The following is a 16,925-nucleotide window of genomic DNA, read 5'->3' as shown; positions in this document are numbered from 1 at the left end:
CGCTCATCTTGCTTTATTGGCCAAGGGAGCCGGCGTACAGCTTCTGGGTCATGTGGCCAGCATGACTAAGCCGCTTCTGGCGAACCAGAGCAGCGCACGGAAACACCGTTTACCTTCCCGCCGGAGGGGTACCTAATTATCTACTTGCACTTTGACATGCTTTTGAACTGCTAGGTTGGCTAGTCCTAGGCTCTGTGGTTTATCCCACAGCACCACCCGCGTCCCACTACGACTCTTTGTACAGGAGGCTATATCCCTATTCCCAACCATACATCAACATCTCTCAATCCTCTGCCCAAGCAAGCAAGAGGCATTCTCTCAGTTCAAGAACACATTCCAGAGGAAAAAGCATTCAATGGGTGAAGGAGTGTGGTCTCGGAAAAGGCCTGGGGGCCTTACAGTTGGGCCATATTACCCTGGTATAAATGCTCTTTAGAAGAGGGGATTCATTCCCATTCTTTCTAGTAACAGACCTGTAACGCTTAAAGTGGTTATTCAAGTCAGGGATGGGAATTCTGTGACTTACAGATCTCCTTAAGCCCACCAGCCTCTCCATTTTGCCCAGCGGCCATTTCAGCCAGGCCACGTTCACTTGCTGTGCAGGTGCAGGTGGAGCTTGGATGAAAGGTGCTTGCACAGTGCTTCCCAAGAACCCAGCAACTGGCACTTCAGAAGCACTTTGCAAGCGCTAAGTACAGGGCTCGCAAAAGCAATCAGCTGATTGTTAGGTGGTTTGGAAGCTTCCAGTTCTTAAAGGAGCTTTTAAAACGGAACATTTTTTCCTTTCCAAAGGAAGCAGTTTGTAGTCAAAAGTGCTTCCCCCAGTTCCTTGAGTGCACGCTGCTTTCTCAGCAGAGGGAAAGAGTATTTCCCCTCAGCAGAGGCTTCAAAAAGTCTCCCTCTGACTGATGATCAGCACCCAGTAGGCAAAGTTGGGCCATGGTGAAGATAAGGTTCTGGCCCGCTGACCAGATTTGGAGGACATCTGTTTGGTACTCAGGATATCAGATAACTAATGAATGAAATGCTCTATCCATTCTTTCCTTTTTAATTAATGTTGGTAACAATGAGGGTATCTAGAATAGGATATTTAATTTTCTTGATTCCTTTTCTTTCAAATTTGAACTCTGCCTTGCGATTTCTTTATAAATCATATTGTGTATGCAGCTTTCATGTTTGCTTACTGGCTTAGATTAGTATATGAATACTGAAATGGAAAGGAACACACTAAACAGACCATAATCCCTGAAACGTTTTAAATGCATTAGGCACAAGACCTACATGCATAAAGCTGTATTCAGTTTCCTTGTTTATCTGAAACACAAACTGAAACTTGCCTAACACTTTCAGGTGCTTCTTAAACAAAGCTGGGGATTTCCCTCATTGGTAATAACCACAAACATAAATTAAAGCTAATCATACTGACTTTCCGGTGTACTACTGTGTATTTAGGACTCTGCCTGGGCTCTCTTATCTACCATCTTGGAGAAAGAGGGCTGCTTCATCTACTGTGTATTTTGGACAATGGTTTGTCCCTTTGTTTCTCCTCTATGAGTTTGGACGCTTTTTGAGGTATCATTGGCAGACTCTGCATGAGGGTTCCTGAGATGGGGTTGAGGTTGGGTTACCAACTCCCATTTTGAGTTAAGATGGCAGGCCTAATCGCCACCTTGGTGTAACTTTGCCTTCATAGGTTTGGCAGCCTCTTCAGATATTATCACCAAAGTTGGCATGAGGGTTCCTGAGATGAAGGTGGCAGCATTTGTTGACATTTGGACAAAGCACCATTTTGAATCAAGATGGCAAACCAGAAACATGACTTTGATGTGACGTTACCCAGGTCCAACCTGAAAAATTATACTGTCCATTTAAAAATCACAGTACAGTGGTACCTCGGGTTACATACGCTTCAGGTTACATACACTTCAGGTTACAGACTCCGCTAACTCAGAAATAGTGCTTCAGGTTAAGAACTTTGCTTCAGGATGAGAACAGAAATCGTGCTCTGGCTGCGCGGCAGCAGCAGGAGGCCCCATTAGTTAAAGTGGTGCTTCAGGTTAAGAACAGTTTCAGGTTAAGTACGGACCTCCGGAATGAGTTAAGTACTTAACCCGAGGTACCTCTGTATGTATTTGGTTTCTAAAAAAAATTGGGCAGTGTGTATTCTTGAGACCTTTCAACATTTCACAGTGGTAGATTAAGATTGCTTCTGTGCACAAGGGGTTTTGCAGTCTACTAGTGTGGCCTGATAGACAGTGGTGGGCCAATACAATCTAGTCTCAAATACAAGAGTGGGTGGCTCTGTGGTCTAAACCACTGAGCCTCTTGGGTTTGCCGATCGGAAGGTTGGTAGTTCGAATCCCGTTTCTCTGTCCCAGCTCCTGCCAACCTAGCAGTTCGAAAGCATACCAGTGTGAGTAGATAAATAGGTACCACTGTGGCAGGAAGGAAAACAGTGTTTCCATGCATTCTGGCACTCGTCACGGTGTCCCGTTGCACCAGAAGCGGTTTAGTCATGCTGGGCACATGACCCAGAACAGCTACTGCGGACAAACACCTCCTCCCTTGGCCTGAAGCGGGATGAGCACCGCCCTCCATAGTTGCCTTTGACAGGAGTTACCGTATTTTTCGCCCCATAAGACGCACTTTTTCCCCTCCAAAAATGAAGGGGAAATCGGGGTGCGTCTTATGGGGCGAATGCCTGCAAGCCTCGCGCGCCCGGCAGGAGGTCCCACCGGGTGCGCGAGGCTTGGGGAGGCAGCCTGTCGCCCGAAGCACGGGGAGCCCTCGGGAGGGCTCCCCCTGCTTCGGGCGAGTGTCTTCAAGCCTCGCGCACCCGGCAGGAGGTCCCACCGGGTGCACGAGGCTTGGGGCGGCAGCCTGTCGCCCGAAGCACGGGGAGCCCTCGGGAGGGCTCCCCCTGCTTCGGGCGAGTGTCTGCAAGCCTTGCGCACCCGGCAGGAGGTCCCACCGGGTGTGCGAGGCTTGGGCGGCAGCGGACTGCTTGCGCGCACCTAGAAGCTTGGGGCGCGCTGAGCTCAGCACGCCCCAAGCTCCTGGTGTAGCGCAGCGATCCGCTAGCCCTGGGAGAGCCCCGCGGCTCTCCCAAGGCTAGCGGACTGCTTGCGCGCACCTAGAAGCTTGGGGCGCGCTGAGCTCAGCACGCCCCAAGCTTCTAGGTGCGTGCAAGCAGTCCGCTAGCCCTGGGAGAGCCCCGCGGCTCTCCCAAGGCTAGCGGACTGCTTGCGCGCACGCAGAAGCTTGGGGCGCGCTGAGCTCAGCACGCCCCAAGCTCCTGGTGTAGCGCAGCGATCCGCTAGCCCTGGGAGAGCCCCGCGGCTCTCCCAAGGCTAGCGGACTGCTTGCGCGCACCTAGAAGCTTGGGGCGCGCTGAGCTCAGCACGCCCCAAGCTCCTGGTGTAGCGCAGCGATCCGCTAGCCCTGGGAGAGCCCCGCAGCTCTCCCAAGGCTAGCGGACTGCTTGCGCGCACCTAGAAGCTTGGGGCGCGCTGAGCTCAGCACGCCCCAAGCTTCTAGGTGCGTGCAAGCAGTCCGCTAGCCCTGGGAGAGCCCCGCGGCTCTCCCAAGGCTAGCGGACTGCTTGCGCGCACGCAGAAGCTTGGGGCGCGCTGAGCTCAGCACGCCCCAAGCTCCTGGTGTAGCGCAGCGCACCTGGGGGGGAAATAAATTTTTTTCCTTTATTTCCCCCCAAAAAATCTAGGTCCGTCTTATGGGCCGGTGCGTCTTATGGGGCGAAAAATACGGTAACTGTCCAGAGATCCTTTACCGTTACCTTTTTTACCTAAGTCTCAAATACGCCACAAGGAGTAAGAAACTGAAAGCTGCTGTCTCCAGAATTCAAAAGAAGGGAGGCAGGTTACTTGCTGCCAGTGTTCGAAATTAGCAGGCGTGAGGTGCATTTTGCACCTGGATTTCGACCATTTGCAACCAAGTGAACATTCCTGGGCACCAGAATGGCGCCTGACATCTCCACCATCTTGAGGTACATGCCTGGGGATCGTTGGATCTGGACTGTTTTCATACACTAGCACCCCATCCTGTAGAATTCGATCAGTTAAATTTTATCTGCCCAATCGGAATGAATTTCTGGAACCGGTTTGCTTTTTCTGTGCAGCCTGAGCAAGAGTAGTCACCGCTAGGAAAAAGAGCTTGGGGTAGGCCAGGTATGTGGACTGTCCCTGGATCAAGAGACTTCTCAAGGTTGTCATCTGAACTGAGAATCAATCACAGTTAGTCCAAAATTTATAAAAATGAAGACTTTATTTCTGCCCAAAAATGGCAACTAGATATTCCGTTTTGGCGACTAACCTTGGTTTAGGGAGCCATTTGACTCCTAGCTTATATATCTGAGTTTGTAGCACTGCTTGCAGCATGGTAAGGGATGCGAAAAAGACACCTGTATATGCAGTATGGGACACGGGTGGCGCTGTGGGTAAAACCTCAGCGCCTAGCTAGGACTTGCCGATCGCATGGTCGGCAGTTCAAATCCCCGCAGCGGGGTGAGTTCCCGTCTTTCAGTCCCAGCTCCTGCCCACCTAGCAGTTCAAAAGCACCCTTAAAGTGCAAGTAGATAAATAGGTACCGCTTTATAACGGGAAGGTAAACGGCGTTCCGTGTGCTGCGCTGGTGCTGGCTCGCCAGAGCAGCGATGTCACACTGGCCACGTGACCCGGAAGTGTCTGCAGACAGCGCTGGCTCCCGGCCTCTAGAGTGAGATGAGCGCACAACCCTAGAGTCTGACAAGACTGGCCCGTACGGGCAGGGGTACCTTTACCTTTACCTTTATATGCAGTATATTGTGTTTATACCCCCCCCCAACAGCTGATACATTTAAAACAAAACTCAAGTAATAGAAGAACATATTTGGCTAATATTGCACATTGGAGTCTGAATGTTTTTATGCTAGTTTTTTGAACTGAAGACATTACCTTAAAAGCAGTAGAAAGTTTTCCGACTTTGAGCAAGATTGAGCACACAAAACCTAATGCACCTGATGAAATGAACGTTGCCCCTCAAATCAGGGTGTACTGACAGGAAAAGTCTATAATAATAATAATAATAATTTATTATTTATACCCCGCCCATCTGCCTGGGTTTCCCCAGCCACTCTGGGCAGCTTCCAACAAAACATTAAAATACAATAATTCATCATATATTAAAAGCTTCCCTAAAAAGGGCTGCCTTCAGATGTCTTCTAATAGTTGAATAGTTGTTGATTTCTTTGACATCTGATGGGAGGGTGTTCCACAGGGTGGGCCCCACTACCAAGAAGGCCCTCTGCCTGGTTCCCTGTAACTTTGCTTCTCACAGTGAGGGAACTGCCAGAAGGCCCTCGGAGCTGGACCTCAGTGTCCGGGCTGAACGATGGGAGTGAAGACGCTCCTTCAGGTATACAGGACCAAGGCCGTTTAGGGCTTTAAAGGTCAGCACCAACACTAGGGCTTTAAAGGGCAGCACAAACTGAATTGTGCTCAGAAACTTACTATGTGTGTTGTAGTGGGATTCTCCAGCTTTTTCAAAATGCTGAATAAAATTAATCATGAAGACAAAATCCCCACCATTTCAAGTAAAGCTAGAACTCTTTGTTCAGGAAACTCCCACAAATAAAAGCATTTGTGTGGGATACTAGAAGCTGAAGCGTCAGTGGTGGTTTTACAAAGCGATTGTTGCTGTTTGATTTTTCTCTTTAATCATTAACCTTCTTGTGCTAGAAAGTAATTGCTGCTATTGATTGGCAATTCTCAGGTTCAGAAACATCGATACTGTTGTCTCGGGTAGGTGTTTGGAAAGGTTTTGTTATTGTTAACAGAAGGCAGTCCTGAGTTTTTTTCCTTTTTTATTTTATGCCCTCCAGTCCACTTCTGTTGCTTTCCTGTTGGTATATCACCTTCTGTTGAGAACATGAAGCTGTCTGGCTTTGTTGCAGATAATCCCTCTTATACTCAAGGTGGTAACGGAATGGAGGTGCTGCTGACAGGAGGCTACGTAATGGGCAGCTGATCCTATAATCACTACAATTTAGTATTGTTGTTATTATATCATTTATTACATTTCCATACCGTCCTTCATTCAGAGGATCATAGGGTGGTTTACAATATAAAAACACAAAAATGCATACCATAATAATAAACAAACAGTAACCCCACACATAGTTTATAAAGCCATAGATTGTTTCAATAGCCAAAAGCCTGGGAGAAGAAGGTATGTAAAGATGTGTAACGAAGGCACCAGGCAAGCCTGCATGGGGAGAGCATTGCACAAGCAGGGAGCCACCACAGAAAAGGCCTCTTCTCGTGTTGCCACTCTTTGGACCTCTCATTGAGGAGGGACGTGAAGAAGGGCCTCAGATGATGATTATGGGGCCAGTTCATAGGGTATACAAAGTAGTATGCAAAGTAATTCACTTTTCTCTCACCACTTTTTCCTCACAAAAATTTAGTTCTGTATTGGTAAATGACATCAGGGGCAAACTTTTTTAAACAGGTGTTTTGTTCTACTTTATCTCAAATGAATTGGTTTTTTGGGGTGTGTGTGACATATTATTGAGCTTTGTCAGGGCACAAGGAACCTCATGAAGGTGACTCAGAGCCTCTAATGAGCTTTCAATCTGGTGCATGTGCTTAGCTTGCCAGTTTTTCCTGATCTCATGTTCCAGCACAGGGTCACCCGGTGCTGCTGGGCTGCCTGTAGGGAGTCTCATACCTTGCATGTTCTTCGCACAGATATGTGATCTCAGCTTCAGTAAAACGTTGCCAAGCTTTCTGTTTCTCGTGATATAGCAAGGGTCCAGGCAGGCAAAAACATGTCTGAGCTTAAAGCAGAAATTTGGGCCTGCTTAAAACATGGGCTAGGGACATGGGTGGTGCTGTGGTCTAAACCACTGAGACTTGGGCTTGCTGATTGGAAGGTTGGCGGTTCAAATCCCCGCGACGGGGTGAACTCCTGTTGTTCGGTCCCAGCTCCTGCCAACCAAGCAGTTCGAAAGCACGTCAAAGTGCAAGTAGATAAATAGGTACCGCTCTGGTGGGAAGGTAAACAGCATTTCTGTGTGCTGCTCTGGTTTCGCCAGAAGCGGCTTAGTCATGCTGGCCACATGACCTGGAAAAACTGTCTGCGGACAAACGCCGGCTCCCTTGGCCAGTAAAGCGAGATGAGCACCGCAACCCCAGAGTCGTTCGCGAGTGGACTGAACTGTCAGGAGTCCTTTACCTTTTGAAAACATGGGCCAGGGTTTTCTTGACTACCGTTTGCTTGCTTTCTACCCCAAGTAACAGTTTAGTGTTTAATATGACAGCACCTGCACTTTCGAACTCCCTGCCTACTGAGATCAAGCAAGTCCCTTCACTGTAGTCTTGCAGGGGCCTGCTAAAAAAGAAAACCCCAAATTTTCTGAGCTGGCACCCACCCCTCTTCCATAACCTAGGATGTGGAAATGCCTGCGCTCGAATGCACAAACTTCACCTAGCCAGCCCACTCATAAATGTTTGCCAGCCCAGCTGCTTGTTACACTAAATGCTGATGGTTCGACATCTTCGCTTGTGCCTAGCCATGCCTTTGACCTCCCATGTAACGGCAGATCCTTGCAAGCTGTGACTTGCCTTCTGTACCGTTCACATTTGAAAAGAAAAGACTTCTGCGAAACCGGAGCCATGAGTTCCAGTTCCTCATCAGACAGGGAGAGCCAGGACGGTAGATACTGACAGGTGGTCTGGGCTCTTAAAGAGAGGGGGAGGCAGATTGAAAAGATGTTCTTGTGTGGTTGTGAAAGCAACTGGGAAGATGGCCCTTGCAGGAAGTACCAGTTTTAGCAATCTTGAAAATATAGAAGTAGAATCAGAACATAAGCGGAGCCCTACTGGATCAGGCCAGTGGCCATCTAGTCCAGATCCCCGTTCTCACAGTGGCCAGTGAGATGCCTCTTCTGGGAAATGGGCAAGCGGGATCTGAGCACACTCTCCACTTGTGATTCCCAGTAATTGGCATTCAGGATCATTCCTGTCCCCAAACCTGGAGGCAGAGCATAGCCATCATGGCTAGTAACCATTGGTCGCCTTCTGTGAATTTCTCTTTCAAAGCCATCCAAGTTGGCCACCTTTGCCTTCTGTGGGATTGAGTTCCATCGCTTAACTATGCACTGTGTGAAGAATTATTTTATCTGTCCTGAATCCTGCCCCTGACGCTATAACTTTACTCGTAAGAGGAGTTTCTCCATCCCCTTGGGTCACTTCTCACTTTTATCAACCTTTTCCAACTCTTCAATACAGTCAGGCCTCATGTTACGTTTGCTTGAGGTTGAGCGTTTTCAGGTTGCAACGGAATGGGTTACTTCCGGGTTTCGCCGCTCACGCATGCGCAGATGCACAAAATGACGTCATGCGCAGAAGCGGCGAATCGGGACATGCGCGGAGGCGAGTTGCGTTCTGTTCAGGTTGTGAATGGGCTTCCGGAATGGATCCTGTTCGCAACCAGAGGTACCACTGTATCATTTTTGAGGTGAGGCAACCAGAACTGTACACAGTGTTCCAAATGCAGTCACGCCACAGATTAGTACAGCGGCATTGTGATAATGGTGGCACAGGGATTGCGATTGCTTAGGCAATATGTGGTATTTGAAACAACTAATTAATTATTTTCTCTCTCTCTGTTTCTTGCCCGCAGAGCACTCTCTGGTCCCCTACGTGTTACTATGAGTCTGCTACACAGTAACAACAGCAGCTTTGAAGCCAGTGGTCAGGATAGTGGCTGCTGTGCAGCTATGGCTAGCTGTTCCATTGCTGGAGCCAAAGAAAAAAGCATCAACACCAGTGTCAGCAATGGCACTGGCGGGACACTTTCAAACTCTTTCATGGAAGAAATCCAGGGCTATGATGTGGAGTTTGACCCTCCGCTGGAAAGCAAATATGAATGCCCAATCTGTTTGATGGCTCTCCGGGAGGCAGTGCAGACACCATGCGGACACCGTTTCTGCAAAGCTTGCATTGTCAAATCCATAAGGTAAAGGAGCAGTAAACTTCCGGCAGTAGTTAAAAGTCATTGTCTGTAACGAAGGGCAAATCATCGCGCTCACCGTTGCACATGTTTCTGAGTTACTGGGTTAGTGATTACGTTTCCATGTCAGCACTGAGTTTGCAAGTAAACTTGAGTTTGTAGCCCATCTCCAAAGCGTCGGTTGAACAGTTTTTCTCATGTATGCCTAAAGTGTCAGATGGAGTGCAGTTTTAAGCAAGAGGAAGTTCCCAATTACACTTGGGATGTCAAAAGAAAAGAAGTGTGAAGTCTAGGTACAGATGGACCAGGTTGCAAGCCGGCTAGAAAGATAACATGCCTTTCACTGCTGCCGCATAAATTCCCTCTTAAAATTTATGTATTTTTAAAAAGCTAAACGTATCAGGGATAAGGGTGGTTTGGAGTGAGAGGGCTGCCTTATTATTGAAAGAGCCAGCATTTCCCTTGACTAGTAACCCAAATGGCCACCCTTGATGTTTTCCATCTTGCGAATGGGGCGTTGGGATATCCTATCTCAGCTACAGATGCCTTCAATGGGTTGAATCCAGGAAAATGTGAGCAGAACTCTGTCTGTACAATGGGAGCTTTCTGGTTTCTCCCCCCTCCCCCACAAAAAAAGCTGTTCTTGAGTCCACTGGAATGGTGTGGGATGAGCCGGGGGGGCGGGGCGGTATGCAGCAGGAGCCAAGCCAGAACTGGAGAATATGATGACTGCAAGAATAATTTTATTTGTTATTTATTTTATTTCAATATTTGTAAATTACTCTACATTCAGAGAATATACCAGGAACGTACAGAAAAAATGTTTTTATGTTGCTTTCCACTGCCCTTTTGTTTTACAAATAAATAAAAATATATAAAGTAACATGGCACATAAAATGTTACAAAACTGGCAAGAATAAATAAAACACAGAATCTGCATTAATAGATATACAGTAAACCCACAAATTATGGGTTCTGGGGATCACTCTTAAAGCCCAAATAGTGTATAGTTAAAATACATTGGTTGCAATAGTGGGTAGGATTGCCCAAAAAAATTCCCCTGGACGCCCACCCTCATTTTATTTATTTATTTTAATTTGCCAAGTGTGTAAAGCTGATTGAGCTCGAGTTAAATGTATGTAACTTGCAAGCTTACTGTAGGCTGAATTTTCTGTTTACCTCTCTATGATGTATATTATTGCTCTTTTTGATAGAGATGCTGGTCATAAATGTCCAATCGACAATGAAATTTTACTCGAAACTCAACTCTTTCCTGACAACTTTGCAAAACGGGAAATCCTATCGCTGATGGTGAAGTGTCCCAACAAGGGCTGTCATCAGAAGATGGAACTCAGGCATTTAGAGGTGGGCTTTCAGGGTTTCTTTTTGCAGAATTGCCGCCCAGTCCTGAGCAGTATCAGCACACCGTAAGAACTTTTGGAATAGCTCAAAGGACACCTTGTCCCCATTCCCTCACTTAGGATGGTGGTAGTTATGGTTGCTACACCTGTGGCCCAGTGAAGTTGTGACATCCAGGTGACTTCAGGAAGGTCCGTTGATCAAAGTTTTCCCTCCAGTAACATCAGATTAAAGAAGTGAAGAGGGTTTGGGACATGCTTTAGCTGTTACTGCAGAAGCACCTGTCAGTGCTGTACTGTAGCATGGTTGATTGGTGTTAAGCATATTGTTGATTTTGCAAAGTCTGTTTGTCTTAAAATATAATAAACAGATCTGTGCCCTATTGCAAAAGTGCCACATTTTCTAAAGTACTTTAATTGAGGAAGCTGTGAAATCTGTGTGGATCATGGTTGCATGAATATTGAGAAATTATGTATACCTGTACTTTCATGTAAGAAATCTGAATTTTTGAGGCAGCCCTTGAATTAGAAGCAGTTATGGACTGAACTTGGAAATCCAGAAATTGAAGGGGGGAACCCACTTCCCTCCATATAAACAATATAATTAATAATTTCTCTTCCCTGGCAGTAAAACACAACAATAATAAATTAAACAACTAACAATTTGCTGCCCTTTCATGACCCTAAAATGGATTGTTGAGGCAGCTACCTCAGTCTGCCTAGCCTCATACAACTTTGCAAAACAGAAAATCTAGAAAAGTTACTAACTTGACAGCCCACTTATCCTGTGCAAAGTTCTTTGTAGCTTTCATGAAAAAACAGGTTGGAGGGACCTTTTCTCTCCGGCTCTTAAGAGCTTTCCAGTCTGCTCACCCAGAATTGCTTGATCTCACCAATTGGCTATTTACAAGTCTTAGCTGAATTCAACTTGAACATACCTTTTTTTTTTTTTTTTTTGCACCCCAAACCATGGGAGTAATTGACGTGAAGACACTTGCCTCAGATTGGCTACCACGATCTTCAGTCTATATTTTAAGTCTGCTTCGGAATCATTTTGTGTAGGTTTATAGGCTAAATTGCTATTTGATCTCATTTTCTTCCACAGGACCATGAGCTGCATTGTGGCTTTGCTCCAGAGAAATGTCCCCAGTGCCATGCCATTTTCCAAAAGAATCAAATACAGGATCATATAAAGCAAGAATGTCCACGACGACAAACCTCCTGTCCAAACTGTGCCGTGTGGATGCCTTATGAAGAAAAAGAGGTAAGTTTCAAAGTATGCAGCTTAATCAGAACAGTTGTGTTTGTTTATATAAATGAAGCATATTTAACAAACGTTTGCTAAAATTAGAAATATTTTTTTCTTCCTGTCTTGTCTGATAAGAGCGTCAGTATTTTACAGTTGTGAGAACACCCTTCTATATGATATTCACAAAGATTTCACCAAGTGATTTTCTTTTTACTTATTTCCCCCCCCATCCCTCACAAGCAGCTGAATTTTTATTTTTTTATATAAATCTCGGGGTTTTTAAAATTTGCCTTAAAATAAATAAATCCACACATCCCAGTTCCATCTCTCAAGCAGTTTACCCTGTTAGTTTGAAACTGAACTTGGACTTCTGGCATTTTGAACTTACTTTTTTGCCATGTGTTTTCTCCCAAGATTCCCAGCTGGTGGTCTACTGATCAAGTCTGGCCCCAGAAAAAATTAATCAAAGTGTTAAAAAGCTCCCCATTGCTTTCCTTTTGTTAGGAAAGTAGGTTTCTAAGGTTGTTTTTTGTTTTTGTTTTGTCTTTTTAATCTTCCTTTTGTGCTTTCCACATAATATCCTCCATAGATTAGCCAGAGTACATGTGAAGTCCTTCCTTGTTGGATTATTCTACTGTTTTTATAGGCTAAAGACACTCATGAGGCCGTAAGGCTATGTAGCAAAAGAGATTTCTGGACCACTACTTAGTGACAACAAGAAAACACAGATTTCAAAACACCAAGGACCTGCTGGTCTTAATATCATTTAACCACGTTCTACAAAGGTCTGCTGACTAGATATGTATGCACCTCCTGAATTAATATATTAGTGCTCTTTCAAGGAAATGAACTCAAAGTTGCTCACTGGTACTTATTGTTTTCTCTAATGCAAAGATGGGATTTGAGAGAGAGGAGTCACAATGTTAGTGATCTATTAGTCCCCTTTCAGTGCAATTAATTATTGTTTACTTTCTGGTTTTGGTGAAATGAAGGTTCATGACCAGATGTGCCTTTTAGCAAATGTCTGCTGTGAATACTGCAATACAGTGCTAATCAGAGAACAGGTAAGAAGCTCCCTTTCTTGTTTGATAGCAAGGTAGTATTGTTGTGGTTTGACTTGTGTCAATATTTTAATTTCTTTATTTTAATAGTTTGCCATTTATGCGCCCCTCGTAACATAGAAATACGGCTAGGGAGATAATAATTTTAAAATAATATGGAGAACTGAATGTAAGAATGCCAAATAGCAAGAAAAGTTTGTTGCATTTACCATCAACTTACAAAAACAAATTGTTGTTGTTGTTTAGTCGTTTAGCCGTGTCCGACTCTTCGTGACTCCATGGACCAGAGCACGCCTTACAAAAACAAATAGACTAATTTTATTTATTTTTATTTTTTATGTTAAAAATTTCTATACTGCCCTTCATCCGAATACCACAAAACAATTTACAATATAAAAGCAAAAATATAAATAGCATAATAACAAACAAACACAGTAACTCCTCCTCCCAGTTTAAAAGGCCATAGATTGTTTACCGTATTTTTCGCTCTATAAGACACACCAGACCATAGGACGCACCTAGTTTTTGGAGGAGGAAAACACGAAAAAAAATATTCTGAATCCCAGAAGCCAGAACAGCAAGAGGAATCTGGCTTCTGGGATAGCCTCTCGCTGTCCTGGCTTATGGGATAGCCACGTGCAGCCTCTCCCAGGCAGCGGGATGAAGGCTCCCCCTGCCCGGAAGAGGCTGCGCGGGGCTAATCCAGAAGCTAGGACAGCAAGTGGGATCGCTGCACACTGATCCCTGTTGCTCTCCTGGCTTCAGCAATAGCTGCCCAGCCTGTATTCGATCCATAAGACGCACACACATTTCCCCTTTTTAGGAGGGAAAAAGTGCATCTTACAGAGCGAAAGATATGGTATTTAGCCAAAGGCCAGGAGGAATATTTTTGTCTCATGCCTAAAGATAAGTTACTAAAGATACATAAGTTACATAAGTTACTGAAGATACATACCGTATTTTTCGCCCTATAGGACGCACTTTTTCCCCTCCAAAAATGAAGGGGAAATGTGTGTGCGTCCTATGGGGCGAATGCAGGCTTTCCCTGAAGCCTGGAGAGTGAGAGGGGTCGGTGCGCACCGACCCCTCTCGCTCTCCAGGCTTCAGGAAGCTATCCGCAAGTCTTGCAAGCCCGGCAGGATGTCCCGCGGGCTCGTAAGGCTTGCGGGCAGCAGCCTGCAGCCCAAAAGCTGGGGACAGCGGGGAGGCGCAGCGCCGAGTTTGCAGGGCAGCAGTTGAAGAAGGAGCAAAAAGGGTTTTTCTTGTGTGTGTGTGTTTCTTTGTGGCTGATTAGCTGTTTTCCCTGTGTAAAGGTCAGAGGGGGCAGGGTTTCTGTTGAGGCAGGGGATTAGCTGTGGGAGGAGCTTATCAGAGTTTGCAGGGCAGCAGTTGAAGAAGGAGCAAAAAGGGTTTTCTTGTGTGTGTGTGTTTCTTTGTGGCTGATTAGCTGTTTTCCCTGTGTAAAGGTCAGAGGGGGCAGGGTTATACCCATCTTTTAGATTTAGGGGAGCTAGTCTCAAACGTTTGTTGGGGGAGACCTAGGTGTTTTTTTTTTTGTGGGGGGGAAGTTATTTGTCCTGTCTTCAAGCTTTTTATGATGGAGGACCTCTGTAGCCACCCCCAACGACACGATCTCAAGATGGAAGGGGAGGGAGCAGCTGCAGTCGCCTGCGATTCCTGCGCAATGTTTGCCATCTTGCCAAAGGTTGCAGGCAGCTTTACCTGCAGCAATTGCATGTTGATTGCCCTTTTAAAAGACAAAGTCCAGCAACTGGAGGAACGTGTAGCTACGCTCCAAAGAATTAGAGAGCTGGAGCTCTTCTTGGAAGCAACAGAGCACACCGTCCCCACCAAGGAGGAGACAGGGGACTCCCCTGAGAAGGAGGATAGTTCACCAACACAGGAGCCATATATATGGAGAAACGTGACTCAAAGAAGTAGGAGGCCCAGGGTTCACTCTGATTGTTTAGAAATACACAATCGCTTTGAGGTCCTCTCCCCTAGCATGGAAGACGAAGAGCAGACTCCATTTGAGGATCTCTCCCTCATTACAGTCGATCAGGTATATGAAGACGAGCAGCAAAGTCAGTCCTCAGGGAATGTGCAGGCGACCTTGGAACGGACAGCTCACGGAAGAACCCCGACCAAACCCAAGAGGAGGCGTGTAGTGGTGATAGGGGATTCCCTACTGAGGGGAACAGAAGCAGTGATCTGTGGGCCTGACAAGATGTCTCGGGAAGTGTGCTGTCTCCCCGGGGCTAAGATCCAAGATGTAACTGAACGACTGCAAGGAATCATAAAACCCACTGACAAATACCCCTTCCTCTTGGTTCATGTGGGAACCAATGACACTGCAAGCAATAGCCTCCAGAAGATCAAAAGAGACTACGAGGCTCTCGGCAGGAAATTGAAGCAACTAAATGCACAAATTGTCATCTCGTCTGTCCTCCCAGTTGAACGATGTGGCCCAGGGAGAGAGGGGAAAATAGTGGAAGTGAACAGCTGGCTTCGCAAATGGTGTAAACAGGAATGGTTTGGATTCTTAGATCACGGACTGCAGTTTCTTGAAGATGGACTTCTGGCAAGTGATGGGCTGCACCTCACAACGGTTGGGAGAAATGTTTTTACCAAAAATCTCAGAAACCTCATCAGGAGGGCTTTAAACTGACTAATGGGGGGGAGGGAGACAGTGCTCCTGAAGGTAGGAGTCTATCAATTAATGAAGATGATCATCCAAATGTCATAGACCAAATGGAGCAAACAGCACGCGGACCTAGTGGTGGGAGGAAAAAATCCTTAAATAAGAGACACGGGGGAATGATTAATGGACTTCAATGTCTGTACACTAATGCGCAAAGCATGGGAAATAAACAAGATGAGCTTGAGCTCTTGGTACAGCAAACTAAATATGACATAATAGGCATCACTGAAACCTGGTGGGATAAGTCCCACGATTGGAATGTAATAATGGGGGGGGGGATACAATTTATTTCAGAGAAACAGACCAGACAAATAAAAAAATTCCTTCCTGTAGCACCTTAAAGACCAACTAAGTTAGTTCTTGGTATAAGCTTTCGTGTGCATGCACACTTCTTCAGATACACCAGACAAGAAAGGAGGAGGAGTGGCGTTATATGTCAGGGATGTGTATACCTGTGAAGAGATCCAAGATTTAGAACCTCAAAGCCAAAGTGAGAGCATTTGGGTCAAAATTAAGGGAGAGAAGAATAACAGAGACCTCATTGTGGGAGTTTACTATAGATCCCCAAGCCAAACGGAGGACATAGATGATGCCTTCCTGGAACAGATGGCCAAGCATGCGAAAGGAAGGGAGATAGTAGTAATGGGGGACTTCAATTACCCGGATATTTGTTGGACGTCAAACTCAGCCAAGAGCATAAGGTCAAACAGATTCCTCACTGGCCTTGCAGACAACTTCATTGTCCAGAAAGTGGGAGAAGCAACAAGAGGAACAGCCATTTTAGATCTGGTCCTAACCAATGTTGATGACCTGGTTAGTGGGGTAGATGTGGAAGGACCATTAGGCGCGAGTGATCATGCTCTTCTGAAGTTTACTATACAGCGGAAAGGAGCAGCCAAGCATACTAGGACTCGATTTCTTGACTTTAAGAAAGCCGACTTCATAAAACTTAGGGAAGTGCTGGGTGAGATCCCATGGACAGCAATACTAAAAGGAAAGAGTTCATGATGGCTGGGAGTTTGTTAAGAGGGAGATAGTAAAAGCACAACATCAGGCAATACCAATGAGACGGAAACATGGAAGGTGCCTAAAGAAGCCAGGGTGGCTATCTAAAGAACTTTTAACTGAATTAAGATTAAAAAAGGATGTGTACAAAAAATGGAAAAGGGGGGAAACCACCAAAGAGGAATTCAAACAAATAGCCAGCACGTGTAGACACAAAGTCAGAAAAGCTAAAGCACAGAATGAACTCAGGCTTGCTAGAGAGGTTAAAAGCAACAAAAAAGGCTTTTATGGGTATGTTCGTAGCAAAAGGAAGAACAAAGAAACAGTGGGGTCACTCAGAGGAGAAGATGGTGAAATGCAAACAGGGGACACAGAAAGGGCTGAACTCCTCAATGCCTTATTTGCCTCAGTCTTCTCCGATAAAGAAAACAATGCCCGACCTGAAGAATTTGGAGCAAATGATTCAGCAAAGCAAACACAGCCCAGAATAACTAAGGAGATAGTACAAGAATATTTGGCTAGTCTAGATGTATTCAAGTCTC

General features: G+C 45.8%; 1 protein-coding gene across 1 annotated transcript in view; it reads left to right on the top strand.

Annotated features, from left to right (window-relative positions):
• TRAF6 (TNF receptor associated factor 6) overlaps nucleotides 1–16,925 on the top strand; it is a 29,738-nt gene that overhangs the window by 5,826 nt on the left and 6,987 nt on the right. Inside the window, exons 2-5 of the mRNA XM_081204737.1 lie at nucleotides 8,680–9,015; nucleotides 10,224–10,374; nucleotides 11,473–11,631; nucleotides 12,609–12,680. Of these exons, the coding sequence (XP_081060863.1) occupies nucleotides 8,708–9,015; nucleotides 10,224–10,374; nucleotides 11,473–11,631; nucleotides 12,609–12,680 (690 nt within the window). The 5' untranslated portion in view covers nucleotides 8,680–8,707. The remainder of the gene's footprint in view (nucleotides 1–8,679; nucleotides 9,016–10,223; nucleotides 10,375–11,472; nucleotides 11,632–12,608; nucleotides 12,681–16,925) is intronic.

The sequence above is a fragment of the Podarcis bocagei genome, assembly GCF_964188305.1.
Source record: "Podarcis bocagei genome assembly, chromosome: 8".
In the NCBI taxonomy this organism is placed as follows: Eukaryota; Metazoa; Chordata; class Lepidosauria; order Squamata; family Lacertidae; genus Podarcis; species Podarcis bocagei.
Note: the sequence above shows the minus strand (reverse complement) of the source record. Positions and strands in the feature narration are given on the sequence as shown.